Raw genomic sequence first — 18,283 nt, 5'->3', positions numbered from 1 at the left:
TGTGACTGAACATCACTGAAAAGGACAAATCAAAAATATTTACTGCATCATCCTGTCAGCATCTCTGTTTTCAAGCCGTCCAGGATTGAATGTAAATTAAACTGTATTAGACTAACAGATGAAGTGAGACAGGAAGCTCATTGGAATATGATCTTTGCAGATGACATTGTGATGAGCAGGGAGCAGGTAGAGGAGAATTTAGAGAACTGGCGGAATGCTGGCGGAGATGAAGATGCTGAGTTTCTCCTTGGGAGTGACCAGGTTAGATAGGATTAGAAATGAGACAATAAGAGGGACAGTGAAGGTTAGATGTTTTGGAGATAAGGTCAGAGAGGACAGGCTTCAATGGTTTGGACATGTCCAGAGGAGAGATGGGAACAGGGCTAGAGGTCGACCCGGAAGAAGATACATGGATGTAGTGAGGGAGGACATGAGAGTGGCTGGTGTTGGGGAGGACAATGCAAAGGACAGGGTGAAGTGGAGGAGGTTGGTTTGCTGTGGCGACCCCTCAGGGGACAAGCTGAAAGTACAGTAGTTGTATAAATCAGTCCAAATTTGTCACAACTCAGTGTATCCCTATATCCATACCGTTTCCCTAGTGATGGCGTCAATTGTGGTTGATCTTAAAGCCTGCTTCTGCTCTTTATTAAACATTAATGATTGATTGCATCCGTGTCCATGGAGATGAAGGACTTCAGTGAACACATTTATGGTCCATTGTGAGCGATTAGTCCAAGTTCAATGTGTAAATGAATACACACACAATATAGGTGACCCTGGATCTTGTTTCATTGAAGCTGATTACATGTAAGACACAACTAATAATCATCCAATCGATCAAGGAAAAAGTTGGAAATATTCCTACAGGTGCCAGATCTGGAGTATGAACTGGAACCAGATCCAGCTTTGATATGTGTTAGATCTTACACGCATCGTCCAGGAAGTCGGTTTAATGTTGCTGAAACCTAGTGATGATTTCCAAGATCCACCAGGTGGCAGTATTGAGCGCCACAGTATCAACAAGATGTGGGAATCATTTGTCAGTTTATCGTTGCTATGAGAGCAGCTAATCACTAGATGGCACCAGTGTCAGTTTATCGTTGCTATGACAGCAGCTAACCACTAGATGGAACCAGTAAGCTCTTTATTTGAGGCTTTGAAGCTTCAAATCTTTTCCCGGCACAATCAGGAAGAAGCCCCCAAATAAATCCACTGCACTTTCTCCTCAGAACTGTCTATTTTTCACTTTTTTTTAATTATCATTAAACATTACATTTTTGTTTTGGTAGCTCGGTCAGTAAAGACACTTGTTTGATGCATAAAGCAGAATCAAGAGTTACCTGTGATTTATTGTCTTCATCAACTCCCCACAGTCAGTGTCACGGCAGCCGTCTAATCTGACTCGCAAATATCTATGTTCCTAACATGACGTCTCCCTGTCATCTGTTGATTTATGCCACATGCTCTGCACGTCAGCGCCTCAGTATTTAGTCTCTGTTCAGTCCTCTGCCAGATTGTTTAGAGACATCCTCATACTTTCCAGCACTAGTAAACCTGCCTGTTTTGTGGATTCCGCCTGTGTGCATTCCCCGTTGGACTCGTCTGCCCGGTTAATCTAGTTTTTGAACTCTGCCTGTTTTTTTGGAATTTCCCTTTGTCTGCTGGTTTGGGCTGATTACCCGGTTTTCGATTAATGAAGCTCAGTTTCTGGATACCTCTTCTCCTGGGACACACAGAAGTAATTTGAAGGCATTTCAGTTATTAACCACAAATAGCGTTATTCGGACGTCAGGATAAAAGTAAGGCTTTTTAATCTGACCGGACTCTTCTTTCGGCAGACTGTATCACAGGGATTGGCAACCTTTTACAAATTTACATGACCCGTACCACATTACAACATACTCAAGCCAAGAGCGCCAACACTTACTTCTTTAAAAAAATCATTTTTAATTTCTGTTTTTAGAGTTTTTTTGCGGTATTTAAATATGTTCACTTAAGCACCAAGTGCCTTAGTTAACCGTATACGTCAGAGTGCACATCTATAACTAGGTTTTAGCTTCACAGAGCCTAAAAAACAAACAGACAATAGCGCAGGAGAAAGAGCAGGACAATGTACTATCAGTGTTGTGTAGGACACGCACAAAACCTACCGCAGTCGATAGGAAAGCTTCCATGGATTCTCTGTCCGTGAATGGTTCAATTTCCTTGTTTCACTATTAGAAAACTGATCGAAACATGACGTCCTCTGGAAAAAGGCAGTAACCTACGGTGTCCTACGAAGGACAAACAACTCTAATCGCTTCGCTCAGCCGAAAGATATGCAGTGCTACAGCGCCAGCCAGCTGTGTGTTTTAGTTAATGCCTTACAAATACAATACAATAAGATATTTTTTAACTAGACACCCTCGCATGTCATGCTTTAGGTTGCGACCCCTGCTGCATCAGGTCATAAACTAGCACCTACTTTTAGTTTACATTACAAATAACTTTTCAAGCCGATGCCAGAAACTTTCATTTTAAAATCAGTTTAAGGGTACAGAATGGACCCCAACACAACAATCATTCAATATGCATTTAATTATACATTGGGAACTTTATTCTGCAAATAAATCCTTCAAACGGTTCCCTTTTATCAATACTTGGCTGATAATTGTTGAGCAACCCAGCTAACGATGGCATATTTAAAAATATCAGGACAACAGATATGAAATAAATAACATCGAACACCTGCTGCACTCATCCTACAAATTAAAAATTTAGATTATTGATGGTTTTATCAGGGATTAAACTTGATACTGAATGAGGGGTAGAGGGTGGGGCTGTTGGAGAGCATCTGGGGCCTTCTCTGCTGGCCTAAAAATATCTGAATCACAGACTAATGTTAATTATATGTTGTCCATGAAAATTTATTAAATAATTCCAAATGGTCTGTCCATTTCCTTTCATTGCTTTTGCAATGGTTGTGCTGCTTCCAGACATGTATTTTCATATTAAAGCATTCATCCAATCACATTTCAGCCATCATTTGTTGCCAGGCAGGGTCAAAGTCAAAGAAATCTGTTTTTGCAGGCACTCTTAACATAAAATAAAGGTTGCTTCAACCAATCAGATTTGGAGTTGGTGTCACCAGGGCCCTCTAGCAGCCTACGGCAACGTGACTGTATTCAAAATGAAACTTTTCAAGAAAAGCTGGACATTGTTTAAAAAAAAAGGGCCGACAACTCCGAAGCTAGCTAGCTAGCCTGTCACAACCAGGAAGAGGATTTGTCCATTACTTTCATGTTACCAACTACTAGCGGTACCCCCGGCTAGCAGGGTCCGAGGAGCACTGCAAGCCGTATTGCTGGGAGTGCTTGTTATTTGCCACTGATCGACATGGTGCCTGGAGCCACACCGGGTTTGTAAATTTGACTTGCCTAACCAAGGCAGCAACGAGACGCCTAAGCACTGCCGAACACTTAAAAGCTGCGGTGCTTTCAAAAACATTTGGGGAAACCAGAGTGAACGAGCATGTGCGCAGGGAGACGGAGGTCCACAACAAAAAGGTGAAAAGAAACGGGGTAACCTCAAAAAGACTGATCATTTCCATTTTTTGGGGGGCAAGCAGGAACTTTCATTTCATTTCGATGAAAGCGCTGGATCCAACAACAGAGGGAACTATGCGGGACGTCTCTCTCATTGCTTTATATTACAAAGAACGTTTCAGGCCGATGCCAAAAACATTCACATTAAAATCAGTTTCAGGGTACAGAATGGATCCCAAGACATCAATCAATCAACAGGCATTTGATTCTGCTACAGGAACTTTATTCTGCAAATTAATCATTCAAACTTTTCTCTTTATCAATACTTGGCTGATACTTGAACAACTCAGCTAATGATGGCAGATATATCAAAATATTAGTACAAGAAACTGCAGTCCTATCAACATGGCTGCCATCTCTTCTCCCTCAGTCCGACTTGGAGCTGATGGATAGTGCCACATCTGTGAGTTTAGGTGATATGACAAACCAAGAAAACCCTTGATTTGTCCACCATTTCTCTAGAAATATTGCAGCAGCCGGTAAAGTAACAGTGAAATTGAATTTTGAGGATTTCATTCGACGCGTCTCATTCCCAGGTTATTGCGAGCATCCGACAGGTCAGTTCCCACAGCTCCTGCGCCAGCTTGTCGTCTTTCCCGGCTGCTGAGCAGTTTGCAGGAGCGCAGTCTCTGCAAGAAAACACACACACACACACACACACACACACACACACACACTCACACACACACACACGAACACACACACACACGATAAGAAACTCATGCACGTTTTCTCCTTCATTCATTCAGTCTGGCCCTGCAGGAGCAGGTTTCCTTCCTGAGAGCTCCTCAACAGTAACACTTAATAATAAATCTGAGCTAAGCTGCAGTTTAGCGGCCGCCCTTTTAGCGTACCTGTAGTAGCCGCCGCTCTCTTTCTCCAGTGATGGCTCCACCGCGCAGTAAATGCTGGTCTGCGCTCCCTGGACAGACGATTTGGTGAACGGCGTGACGAGTCTGACGACAGCCAGTTGAGGCCCGGGCAGATGACGATATAAATCCGTCTGGACGACCCCGGGGTGGAGGGAATACGTCGTCACACCTGTTCCTGGAAGACAAGTCGATCCGTAGCGCGGCTTATATGGAAACGTTCCTTTTATTAGCTTAAAGCGTTCCGAACAGTCGTTAACGCACGCACCCTCTAGTCGCGTAGCCAGAGAGCGGGTGAACAGGATATTAGCCAGTTTGCTCTGGGAGTAGGCTTTCTTCTTGTCGTAGCTCTTCTCGCTGTTGATGTCTTCCAGGTCGATGGAGCTCCAGGAATGAGCCATGGAAGAGACATTTACGATCCTGGCCGGTGCCGATCGCTTAATCAGGTCAATCAACAAATGCGTCAACAGGAAGTGACCTGGGGAAGGAGGAAGTGATGAAAATAGCCCAAAACCTGCTAAAAGCTTTTAAATCCAGAAGCAATCGGGAACACGAGTTTGTTTCATGGTTTTTCTTACAGCGCCAAAATGTTTAAAAAAAACGTTTAAAAAAAACAACCCTTAACGACACAAAACGTCTGATCGACTGTCAGATCTTCTTGCTTCTGCTATTCAGAAGGAAACAAATCAAAGCTAGGAGAAAATCAAAAGACATTTCCTTCAGTCACCAAAACCTTAAAAATAAAGATAAATAATTTCTCCTACGAGCAAGAAGAGAAATATTCCTACATATATATATACTATATTAACAGCTTTAAAGTTTTATTTACCGATGTGATTGATGCCGATCTGCATCTCAAAGCCATCCGCCGTCTTCCCGAAAGGACAAGCCATTACTCCAGCGTTGTTAATGAGGATGTTGACTTTGGGCTCCCCTGCAGAAAGCAACACGGAGTGAAACGGCGTGACGGGCAGACCCTCCACGCGCCCAGGTCTCCGAGGGACGCGCTTAACCTGAGTTGATGGCTTCAGCGAATTCCCGTATCGACTTGGTATCTCCCAAGTCGAGCTTCATGCACGTAACATTTTGGCTGCCCGAGCGTTCGCCGATCTCTTTCACAGCCGCTTGCGCTTTCTCCATGTCGCGGCACGCCATGATGACCTTTGCCCCTGAAGCGGGAAGATAAGCAGCAGTGAAATACACCAGCGGGAGAAAGTTCCCCGCGCAATATGACTAGAGAGCGCCCCCTCCTGACAAAATGTGTTCATCATTCCATAAAGATTCATTTAGTTAAGGTTGGATGTGGATAAGTGGAAACGGGTTCAATATTAAAATGGAAAACGAAACACTTTTGTCACGTTTCCATCAAGGTTTAAGCTGCTTTTCCATTTTTCGGGTCCCGGGAGTTGCTGGAGCCGATCCCAGCTTGCTTAGGGTCGAGAGGCGGGGCGCACCCCGGGTGCGTCGCCATGCGCATCGCGGGGCCAAACAGAGACAACCACTCACACGCTAATCTGCATGTCTTTGGAGGAAGCCGGAGAAAACTCAGGCGGACACGGGGAGAACATACGAACGGTGCCTTCTTTCATTGAGGCGACAGCGCTAACCACTACGCCACCATGCAGATATGAAAGCCATGTGTTTATATATAATACTGCACCTCTCTTTGCCAGGTCGATGGCGGTCTCTTTGCCAATCCCAGCGTTGGCACCGGTGATGACCACAGTCTTGTCATCCAACCTTTCATCAGAGGACCAGGGAGCCCGGAAGAAGTTCCTAGGACGTTGAGAAATACACGTAATTCATGTCTCAACAAACAAAGTGCAGTCAAGTTAAAAAATATACACGCTATTTCACGCCCAACTACGCAAATAAAAACCTTCCGGGAATAACCACGTATCAATCATCTCGTCTGGAAACAGCGAGCTTATCATTTGGGCGTCGCCCAAACTACATAGTTTATTTCAGAAGATGGAACAAACGCTGTCTTACCTTAAAGCCTGCATTTTGTATCTGTTACTGCGGCCGGGCGGGTCACAAATATTCACAATTATGCTTTAAAAAAGCCTCGCTAAGTGATAAACTTTCAATCCGGAAGTGGCAAACATTTGCGACAACAGATTTTAAACCGCACCCAATGAGGAAGTTCGGTAAATATTGATAGGCCGGGATGTCAGCCAATAGGCCGCGACGACATGGTTTCTTTGACGACGCTGATTGGTTGAAATTTATGTGAGGGTCCGCCTCTCTCGGAAGAAGAGAAGCGCTTGTTCAAAAGAAGAGACGATATTATTGTTTTATTTGGAGTGAATACAACTGCATGTAAAAATATATAATTGGTATACATTTAAATATAAATATTATATTTGATTGAAAATGTAATAAAATATTTTCTATTCTATTCTATTCCTAAAATACATAATTCAGATTGAGAATACTTTAGTAATCCCAAAGGGAAATGCATGAATCCCGGTATCATAGCAGCAAATAGTAGATTAAAGGTTAAGAATTAATAACAAAGAAAGAAGAATAAAACCATACAGTACATTGTGATAAATAAATAAACAGCATTTAGGCTGACAGATGACTAAACAGGCTCTGATCAACTCAAAACTGTATCATCCAGTTTACAGTATTTTATGTAGTGCTATTTGTAAATAAAAAAAATAAATCGCACTAATAAATGAAACAAGCCGAAACTCGTTCCGAACAGCAGAGGGCAGTCATGTACCGTCGTGGGGACCCGTTACGCACAATCCCAGCGTCACCGTGTTTTGGCTGCACACACACATTATCGGGTTTGTATTTAGGAAGATCGTTGTCCTCGGCTGAGCTTCATCACACAGAGAGAGGATCCAGTCACCAATAAAAAAAAAAAAAAGTCCAACACACACCGTGAACAGCTGATTCATCACTTCCGGACTGCGTAACGTGGAAGTTCACCTTGGACAGAAGGTCAGTGAAACAGGAAACGACGCGTGGGTCATCAGCTGATTGTGCATAAGCAAACGTTTCCAGCCCCTTTCTCTTTGTGTGCGTGGGTGGGTGTGTGCGCGCGCGCGCGTGCGCATGCATTTTGAAGGAACAAAGACAGACAGTTGTGTGCGTGGAGCATAATTGAATCCACGTTGATTATCCAACACCCAGAAATCCAAGTCGTTTGTTATCCTGATTGCATCCCCAGAACTTCCACATCCCCGCCTTGACTTCCGTTTCCTTGTTGACCTCAGTCGGGGTTTTAATTGTCCTGCTTTACTCACTGATATATTATAATCTCATATACAGCAATTAATAAATTGAAGTTAATTTAACATTTTATAACGTGACATAATAACAACTGATACACGTTTATCTATCTATTATTTGTGTGTCAGATACCTCACGTGCAGACTCTCACTGATTGGCTATTGTTTTTCATGAATGGCAAAAACCCAGACATAACAATCTAAACTATTAGTGGCGCCACATTAGCAGCTTCCCAGATGCTAAAGACAATGGAGAGGGAGGCGGATGAACTGAACAAACTACAAGAACCGTCCATCAGCTATTATTATACGCTTTTGCAGATGTAGAGCGAGAGGATGAAGGTTTTTTCTTTATTTTAAACAAGATAAAACAGAAATGAACAAGTCATTATCTACTACTGGACTTTCGGCTTGTCCCCTGAGGGGTCGCCACAGCAACCCAACCGTCTCCACTTCACCCTGTCCTTTGCATCGCCCTCCCCAACACCAGCCACTCTCATGTCCTCTACAGAATAACCATGTATAAAGATAAACTCATTTTCTTGTCCTTTTGGTATAAAAGTCTGTCGAAGCCATCCAAGGCCACGCCCCCTCCCTGACACACAAAGAGGCGACCAGCAGTCTGGCTTCTACAGCCCCCCCCCACCTCCCTCCCATCTGCAGAAGCCTTTATTTATCTGATGCCGTGGGACATGATGCACATCCGAGCGCCCCCATCCTCTGCCGTCACCTTCACCGTACAGACAGACCCACGACGGCATGTCAGGCACTCCTATTCTGTTTAGTCTGGCTCTCCCATCAGCCCCCCCCCCCCCCCCCCCCCCCCACCCAGCCTCCCTATCTGACTGGTTGCATAACATAATCGGTTCTATTCATCATGTACTACACCGATACAAATCTCCCACCCCATAATGGCTTGTCCCCTGGGATAGCGATCGGCACGCTGATCATTAACGCCAGCTGACGGACCCCTTCATCCCAAACTGTAGGATTTTGCTCTTCCACATGTGCAATAGTCTCCTTTTTTTTTGCACTACTTTTCAGTTTCTGCAGATAAATCAGGAGGAAAAAAATAAGAAATGTCATGTAAAGGTATTCTGGCGTAGTGGTTAGCGCTGTCGCTCCACAGTGAGAAGGTACCGGGTTCGAATCCTATCTGTCCATCTGCACTTTAGGTGAATTTATTACTCCCAATTGTCCGTAGTGTGTGAATGGTCGTCTCTGTGTGGCCCCGCGATGCGCTGGCGACGCATCCGGGGTGTACCCCGCCTCTCGCCCAAGCAACCTGGGATAGGCTCCAGCAACTCCCGTGACCCGGAAAGTTTTTTTTTTTTTTTTTTTGCTTCAGACGGGAGCGGCGCCGTCATCACATCGCGGATTAGCGTCGGTTTTATCAACGTAATTCAGTTTTATTGTGCGAGTCTCTGTACGAGTCTGTCGGCTTCCTTTTCCTCTTCCTGCTTACCGAAGTCTGAACTTTATCTCGTAGTGATCAACGGTCATCCATCAACACTCGTCCTTCAGCAGTCGAGCAACTGGCGTTCGCCACACAAGCCGCGATCTGCATAATCTGATCTCTCTGACACGCCGATGAACTCTTCCCAGCAGACCTCCGTCACCCGGAGTATTTATAAGTGGCTGTAATTTATCACTATGGCGTAATAAAAAGGGCAGCTTTAAATGACCACTGAGGGCTTTTTCACACGGTTTAATAAAGTCTAATGAACTTTAGTTTTAGAGAAAGCTTGAATAAATCCTAAACCTAAAATCCCGGCTCCGGTACTATTGTCTATACGAAGGCTTACGATGTTTTTAGGAGCTCAAACGTGATCGAATGTACCGGAGGTGAAGACTGCCTGTTGCTTCCATCGCTCGCACACTATCTGCGCTCATGATCTTTGACATTTACAATCGGTCTATGTCTTAATTTAACAGCGGGAGGGAAGCCAAATATGTATTATCTATAACTGCTCACAGAGTCACGTCGGCGCTGGAGCCCGTCCCGGATAAAATCGGCAACTCATCACAGGGATACGACATCCAGGCAGGTTTACAGCCACCGATCCAACGCCTCCGACAAAGAAAGGTCCTAAAAGGTCTAAAGATTGAAACCCAGAACCTTCTTGGGTGTGCTCACGCGGCCCCAAGCGTCACCTCGGTGAGGTCATTTAGCAGAAACCCGAAAAACACGCAAGATCATTTGGGCCGAGGGAGGGAGGGATTGTGATGGATGAGTGGAATGGAAAATAAACATTGGGTTAGGGTTAGGGTTAGGGTTAGCACCCCAATTCAAGTGAATGACTCTAAAAATAGAGTCCAGTCTAGAAGCGTCGGGATTGGGGACAGTTTTAAAAGACTTTTGCACATATTCATTAAAAGTGGGAAAACTCTACCAGGGAAACTTTAGACGGCAGCGACGCAGGAGTTCCCAGGAGGCCCAGGGGAGGAACGATAACCCGATCTGGTCAGTTTAAGCTTTCTGTGTTCCCTTAATGGGAGCAGCGGTCATGCAGGACGTTTGCAGACCTTACACATCTGGCTGTGCATTCACTCCGGCCTGGTTAATTGCATGAATGGTGATGATGGAACCCACATGTCCCTCGAAGCCTTTTCTCAACTCGCATTCCCAGTCACACAGAATTCCAAGGAATTCCCAGCCGGACGCAGATTTAATTGAATGTTTTCCCTGCAGGGATTACGTTATGTAAGACTTCACATAATCCCAAATGTTTGTACGACACTTCACTGTTAAAATGCAGCCATTCATTTTTAGTTTTTCATGTTTGATTTGAGTCACGAGAGCGCAGAAGATGCACCGCGTTCCTCGTTACCGTGCAAACCACGTCTCCCGTGGAACGTTCTGTTAAAAGCGCTATTCTGCACAAGAGCTGAAAGGAGCTCTTTAATATTCAGAGAAATGAGCTGCGGCGACGGAGGGGCAGAAAACCGGACTTTCAAAAGAGTCTGGATTACAAGGTGGGCAGAGTTCATGGAGTTTGTATGCGTCCGGCGTTCACTAACGGGACCGGAGCCTTGACACTTGGCACATTCTTCCACTTCACCATTTAATATTCCGTTCACGTCGGCTTCTGTGTTCATCCCCGAGGGACATCACAATCGCCGCGGACGCTGTCGTAGAAAGGTTTGGTGAGCAGCTCGAGAGAAATCCAGACCCGATGAATTGACTGCTCCCACCAAACAAATAAGATTCCAACTTTTCGCCTTTCATTACACCAGCTCCTAACGTCCATAGAAGAGTTTCCAGACGACCCGTCGTCATTCGCCTTGCTGTCCCGTTGCATACTGGGAATGGAGAATGGAGCTCTGTTCTTTGGGCACAACGGGGAGCTGGCCTTGATTCCGTGCCTCCTCTTGATTGGATGTACAACAGTGTTATTTCATGGGAGAGTAGGCCTGCGCATCATGAACGCTGACCCCCCCCCCCCCCCCCCCCCCCGTTATTCGGGCTCGGGCTCCCAGCTGCCCCCTTGTTTAGTCAAAAGAAAGTATTCTTAGTTCCGCCAGTTGGACATGTCCAAATGGTTTGATGGTTTGGACATGTCCAAACCATCAAAGTCTGTCCTCTCTGACCTTGTCTCCAAAGCATAAAAGGTCCTTACCGATTGGTGCAAAACCCTGAAATACTTTAATGTGCCAATCCTCTTTGCGTAATTAGTAGCACCGCTTTAAAGCTTTAATTTCTACTTTCAGACACTGAAGAAAAAAAACCTTTTTATTCCCATTAAGAACTCGGATTTCACCGCAACGCAACTTGACGAAAGACATTCAGCTCATCTGGTCTCATTCCCAGCATGTCTCCCACGGAATATTAGAACACACGGGCCACACGAAAGCTCTGGATGAGTTCAAGTCCCTTGTTTTTCAGGTTTCTTGAAAAACAAGATAATAAGATCTCCTTCTTCACGACAGATTTCACCTTGACAAATAACCGCGTGTAAGATGCTCGATGCTTTTTTTCATTTATAATAGTTTTCATTGTTTGTCTCAGCAGTGCTATGAAGAATCGGGTTACATTCCCGGGGTCCGTCACCAAGCATCAAATTAACACAATTGAAGCCGTTTTAGCCATCGATAAATACGACCTTTGTACATTCGTAATCATCTTATTAAAAGTGTTTGGGCAGGAGAAGGAAACTGAGTGACATAATACCTGTGAAGCAGAAAATAGAGGCTTGTTGTAACTCAAAATATTAGTGACGAAAACAGCCACAGCGCTTGTTGTGAAGTAAGAACAAGGTTGCCTTCATATTTACACACCTTCGTGCCGTCACAGGTTTCAAGTATTTTAATGCAAAGTGTGTGATTTCCTCAACTCTCAGCTCGTCTAGAGATGAAGCTCAATGATGCATTGAGGAGTATGGGATTATGGGAGTAAAGTAAGTACACTTGTAAATGGTAAAATCAGGAGAGACTAATGTATTTGGTGTCCGAAAAGCTTTAGTGTCAAAGGTGGTGGTGGCTGATGAAACTGAGGAAGATTCAAGATTTGCAAAAAAAGCAGACAAACAAAGATATCTTAAACTGGTAGGTAGGCACCCCAAAAATAATAATACGCAAACCCCTCTGAGACAATAATCTGGTGATGAAATGCAGGGAGGACAGAAGCCAATGGGGATGATGCGATGAGCGTCAGGTGTGTGGAGGGGGGGGGGGCGGTCCACCGATCCACCAGCTGCAGCATCAGGCACGAACCCAGGTGAAGCAGAAACGTGTGTGAGGCAGGAGAACAATGGACGGATGGACGGACGGATGGATGAGTGAATCCATCCAAGCGTTCATCTGGCTTGTTGGGTTTTGTCCTCTCCTTTATGAATGAACCTCGGCCTCAAATGAAGCCATAAACTCCGACAACCTCCCGGCGTGTGATGTGAAAACAGACAAACGTGCGCCGGTTATCCAACGCCTCCGCCTCTCTCCTTGGACGAACCTGTTCCCTCATGTCTCTCGGTATTTGCACATTGCGCCGATCTGTTGGTGCCAGACAGATCGCGTCTGGGTTCACGCCCGTGCTCACCGGCGAGGAACGGCGATGGCAATCGGCCGGCCGATTGCTCTGCCTGTTTTTACATCAAATGAAGGAGGCGCTTTGTGTTTGCTTTGCCAACAATGAGGGCTAATCGGCTCTTAAACTGATATGACCGCTGTTGTCACGACATCACATGCGGAGGTCATCCAATGGGAAACCGGCTTGCGTGACCCGAGATATCCGCTTCCGTCGCTGCTCGGATGCGTTTAGAATGAACATTAGAGGCTTTTGCAGCAGATTGAGGAACAGCATTTTACACGGCCACACCCATCTCAGCCAGCTTCCTGTCACCCCCCCGTGTGTTACAGCAACATAATTAGCTGTAATCAGGAGTATCTGCAGAGACATCGAAACAGAACTAAAACACAGCTCGAACGTTCCAAAGAGCGCCGGCCGGCTGGATTTTTTCGAAGTGTGACTTCAAATCATTTTGCTTTTTTTGTACCAACGACGCCGTTGGTACAAAACTTTATTTACATAATTTACGTATCAACCGATATTGAGGAACAAATTTTGAAGCTTCATTTACTGTAATGTTAACAAAAATGTAAATGATCCAGAATCTCTTCTGGGTCATGACCAAAATTGAATAATCTGTTCCGAGTAACATTTCCAACATTCCATCAAGATCTGTCCGTAACTATTTGAGTTATCTTGCTACCAGACAGACAGACAGACAGACGCCGTCACAAACATGACCTCCTTGGAGGTAACATTTTGCCTCCCGCGTGAGGACTGAGAGAGTTTATGTGCTGTGAGGCTGATGAGGAGACGAGCAGCAGGTGTGCTGAGCAGCACAGGTGATGTGGATGAGCTGATTACAGGCGTGGCCGGCGGAGCAGCGTGACCTGGGCAGGAGGGCGGAGCTACGTAGAGCAGGAGGGCGGAGCTGGGTTCCTGACACATTGACTGCAAAGTTAACAAAAAATTCAAAGTGAGCCACAATTCAGGATCTCTTCTGGATCATCACCAACATTTAATCCTCTGTTCCTGGTAACATTCCCAAACTTTCCTGAAAACTTCATCAAGATCCGCCTTTAACTTTTTGAGTTATGCTGCTAAAAGTCAGACAGACAGATAAACGGCAGCAAGAAATCGTGTCAAGTAAAGTGAATTATATTTGTACTAAAATTTACATTATTTCTTTTTTAATTCTAAATAGTTGAGATTTCTTATATCAAAAATAAAATATTAGAATTTGAGAATATTTTCTCACCAATTTACTGATATTTTGTATTTTTTATACGATCCAAATGTCTTCCTAAGCATTACATTTGCAGGGCCTGGCGTTTCACGTTTTATTTTCCATTGAACAGGTTCTCACTCATGTCGGATTTATGTTGAGACTGAAAACTAACAGGGACTAAATGGATTTAATTGTATTTCCTGAATACGTCGGTTTGCAGTTCAAGTCCAGTAACGGGATAATGGAGGTAAATGTCGTCAGCTTTGAGCAGCCCATCCGTTGATTTGTCCTTTTCCCCTCTAAGAACAGAACTTTAAGCACGTTATCTGACTGCACTGTACATTATCAGCCAACCAGCACATGGTGCCAGGCGTCTGGAGCAGAGAGAAAACAACCACGCCCCGTGAAGCGTCGTATCTGATGGACGTTTCCACGGAACCCGCACCGCCTTCAACACAAAGCGAAGGCCAGTTAGTTAAAGTATATTCAATGTAGAAGTTCAAGCGATCATCGTTTTCATTTTTTACAGCTCTTTGAGCTATAAGGATAAACCCATTAACCATTAAGTAGCTGCACGGAAGCTGCTCTGATCCTATCGGCATATAAATATTATATTAAAGAAATAATAAATGCATGCATTTTTTTTTTTTTACTTCACATGATGAATTCTCTTCAAAAGCAACAGCAACAAATCAAAGAACAAGAAGAAAGAAAGCAGCAACATGTCTCTCCGGCGTGTTTGGTGTCCACGCGGATTAACGCTGGGATTAACAGGCCGCATGTCAGATTGATCTGGTTCCCCTTTGTAATCCATGGGAGTCGATGTCAGTTCAATAAAACGTCCTCTATCTCTGTGTGATGTCATATATATTAACCCTCGTAGGTCGTTGTTCCCACACGGATGAGAAGATATACTCCACTTTACGGCTTTGATTGACTGGGTGCTTTTACTTTCATATCTTCTGTGCGTTGTGCACGTGACCTGCATAAACATTTTACCGCCATCATGTGCAGAACTCAAGGGAAGAAACACACAGCAGCTTTAGAGTCATAAAATCCCAGTTTTAGTGATGGGAAGCATCGGATTTTCCAAAACGCTTAAATGGAGTTGTAGCGTTGTGCAAAAAAACCATCATCGGCTCCAAGCTCGATCGATTTTTAGCGAGCACATTTCTTTTCGGGAACAACCGAGGAGCATGTCGTCACATTTCTGCTCCCCTTATTAACCAGCACTTGGTAACAGCTGGTAACGTGAGAAGTGTGACCTCCTGCAGCTCCACGGGAAACCCTACTCCCACGGGGAACGCCGGCGGCATGCCGCCCACGGAGCACAGGAGCAGCAACAGAAATCCGGACTGAGGCCGGATTCTAGACGGAGGTCAGGAGATGACGATGTGACGAGGAAGAGGGACGGGAACGATTGACCCCAGCGAAACATCAGAAAGAAAGAAATGAACCATCGAATGGACACAGAAATGGCTGCAGGTTCGGTTCCACTCAGCAAAGCAGCTAGAAAGCCTCGGTGAATAGACTCATTCTTCTTATCAGTGTGGGCAACAGAACAGGAGCAGCAGCAGGAGCAGGAGGAGGAGGAGGAGGTGACCTAGATAAAGTTATTCCTGAGCTGTAGGAATTGTGTAAGCGTGGCGCTCCTCCGTTATCACTTCTTACTTCCCACCATTATCAATGAAAAGTACCGACATGCTAATGAGGGGATGCGAGGAGAAGAGCTCACGCCGGGCGGCGCACACTCTGTATTTAATCCCACAGTAAGATCAGAAACGAGCCATTCAACATCGGAATGAGGGTTTCCCTGCAGCATTTCCATCATCCGTGCAGGTGGCCCAACAAGCGCACGCCACGGAACGAGCACTCTGCACGTAACGGGGCGGAAAAGGCTTCACTCGAACGCATCGCAATGACTGAAAGCATTTCACCATTTTAACTTCAGGGGAATAGATTGCTTATTCCTGCCTGTGTAATCCGGATTGTTTAAAATGACTGCAGAAAGAGACTTCGGGGGGGGGGGGGTGTAATTAAAAAGCTGACTCTAATGAACAGAAACAGGGCGTGTCAGTGAACGCAACAATTAAATCTCATAACCCAAAAAACCCATCCCAAAGGATGAACGGAGTTCCGCATCGTTCCGTGGACGCGGTAGATTTGTTTAACTGTGATCAGTCTCGTGTCCCAGATTATCCGTCTTTAGACCAGAAACGCTCTCTCCTTAAGAAACGGGTGTTTACATAATCCGGCGATGAAGACTGACAGCAGGAAATTACAGAGGAAATCTGCTTTTGGAATGTTTAGCCTGTAAGCCATTATCGCTCACAGTCAGAAAAATTCATAACGCAAAGTGGAAAACTTCCGGAATATCGTCTTTGAGCCGATTCTGCACTCTGAAATGAAAATGCCATTCCTATTGGGTTTTGGGTTTTATCATTTTAAACCGGTTAACGGTTAACCGGAGGATGAGCAGGGAGCGGGTTCCTGTCAATAAAGGGACTTCATTCAAGTTCCGGGAGCTCCTCTTCATCCACCTGAAGACCTTCCTTTGCACGCATCTCTTTTTTCCTGACGTTGTCTCCTCTCTACTCCAGGGATGGTTAAACACACAGCAGCAATGTTCAAACAATATCTTCTTAACTTTGAAACTCTCTTAAATGTCGTCTGAGATTACTGAAAGACTTTTCCTGTTAATCCACAGGATTATTAACAACACGACAACGCAACTATCTCTGCAGCTACCAATGTTCTGCTGCACGTCCTCGTCAGCCGGACGTTCGACAGGAATGCACGAACAGTATGGAAAACACACCGGTCAGCTTTCACCCTGGTTGCTACGGCGACGCATCCAGTAAACACTGCGGTGCTGTGCATTAACCTGACCTTTTTCTTTCATTGGTCTTCGTCTCGTTTATTTGTGTCACCAGCCCGCCGTTGTGCAACGGGCTGCACAGCTGCTCGAGTTTACCGAGGCGTGGAGCAAATCTGTTACGCGCTGACCACAAAGCATGAACGCCGCTTCTTGTCTGGATTCACCTTACGTGTTGGTTAAAATCCATCTCCACAGCAGAAGGCCTCGTCGCCGTCTCCTGTGTTTCGCGCGTAAATCTGATACGGCATTGAGGCCTCCGACCATTTTGGCGGATACGACGGCCCCGGCTTAGCTGGGATGCATCTGCGTTACGCGACGGCACCCAGCTGGGTATTTCCTTTTCGGCCAGCTGTCACAACAGCAAGGGAGATGAAAAGACGCAGCACAAAGGCAGCGCTGGTGAGATGGAGAGAGAACGTAGAAACAGGAAGCTGGAGTGCAGCAGAAAAGGAGCATGCGATGGACTAGTGAGCGCTTCACGCGGGTCGGATCTGGATTTTGCATCATTAGCATATCTGGCTACTTGCCTCGTGCAGTAGCCGATTGTTGCTGTTGAGGCTTTGTAATGCAACCTGGCAGCTAGCTGCTGCCGGGAAATACGGAAAAGGCTCTCACAGGAGAAAACGCTTCACCGATTGCTCCGGTTTTAGCACCACTGCTTTCTAATCAGTGTTTCTGTCTGAGAAGCTTTTCAGTCACATCAGGAAACATCTTCTCATTCCAATGTTGACTTACAGCCCATCTGATAGGCAGGAGTTCCTCATACTTCTTCGGACCGGCGTGATGAAATGGAATGATGGTTTATCACTCCTTCGATAAATCCAGGTATCGCTGGTTTCATCTCGTCATCTCCAGCTGCCATCGACGTAGTTCTTTGGGTGACTGCTGCTAAATCAGATGTCATTTGAGGTTATGCAGCTAAAGCCTTTCACCAGTTAGCATCAAAGCTAGCATCCTAATTTACCTTGGATTAGGGGGTTCTGTTTCCAGTATTCATGCTAAAATAAGGTAGCTTCTGCCGCAGCATCATTTTCACTGATAAAAATGGGATTAGTAAATTTATTGCGCAACTCCATGCAATACAATAAATAATTGTGATTCTAAAATGAGGATTTAAGCGTCAGACGGGAGGTACATTTCCTCGGCTTTAGATAAGGCTAATCTCGCAAGTCCACATAGACTGGTGCACGCGATTCACAGCAGTCGGAATGTACATGACGCGAGTCGTATGGGGTGGATGGATAGGTCAAACTAGGTCAAACTCCCCCCCCCCCCGTTTTTCAGGACACTATTGTTTGTGTGATTAAATTGTTAACTGTTGTGTCTTAGGCTCAAAGGTCAGAATTGTTCACAAGAACGGCTGACAGACTATAATTAAATGTTTAACATGCGTATAAATATCACAAATATTATAAAGCCTTTGGTGTGGAATATTCGCTGAGTCATGTTCCACGAAGAGAAATAAACGAGGCAC

At 45.1% G+C, this 18,283-nt stretch overlaps 1 protein-coding gene across 1 annotated transcript; it reads right to left on the bottom strand.

Annotated features, from left to right (window-relative positions):
* Nucleotides 1-3,841: 3,841 nt before the first annotated feature.
* Nucleotides 3,842-6,541, bottom strand: LOC137916063 (retinol dehydrogenase 12-like). Its single transcript, XM_068759182.1, has 7 exons — nt 6,446-6,541; nt 6,114-6,229; nt 5,467-5,622; nt 5,283-5,387; nt 4,722-4,931; nt 4,439-4,631; nt 3,842-4,213 (listed from the first exon to the last, which is right to left on the bottom strand). Exons 1-7 carry the CDS (start codon nt 6,457-6,459, stop codon nt 4,111-4,113), a joined length of 897 nt encoding a protein of 298 aa, XP_068615283.1. The 5' UTR covers nt 6,460-6,541; the 3' UTR covers nt 3,842-4,110.
* Between the last annotated feature and the right edge of the window lie 11,742 nt (nt 6,542-18,283).

Source organism: Brachionichthys hirsutus, unplaced genomic scaffold, assembly GCF_040956055.1.
Source record: "Brachionichthys hirsutus isolate HB-005 unplaced genomic scaffold, CSIRO-AGI_Bhir_v1 contig_434, whole genome shotgun sequence".
In the NCBI taxonomy this organism is placed as follows: domain Eukaryota; kingdom Metazoa; phylum Chordata; class Actinopteri; order Lophiiformes; family Brachionichthyidae; genus Brachionichthys; species Brachionichthys hirsutus.
The sequence above is the reverse complement of the archived record's forward strand: the minus strand, read 5'-3'. Positions and strand labels throughout refer to the sequence as shown.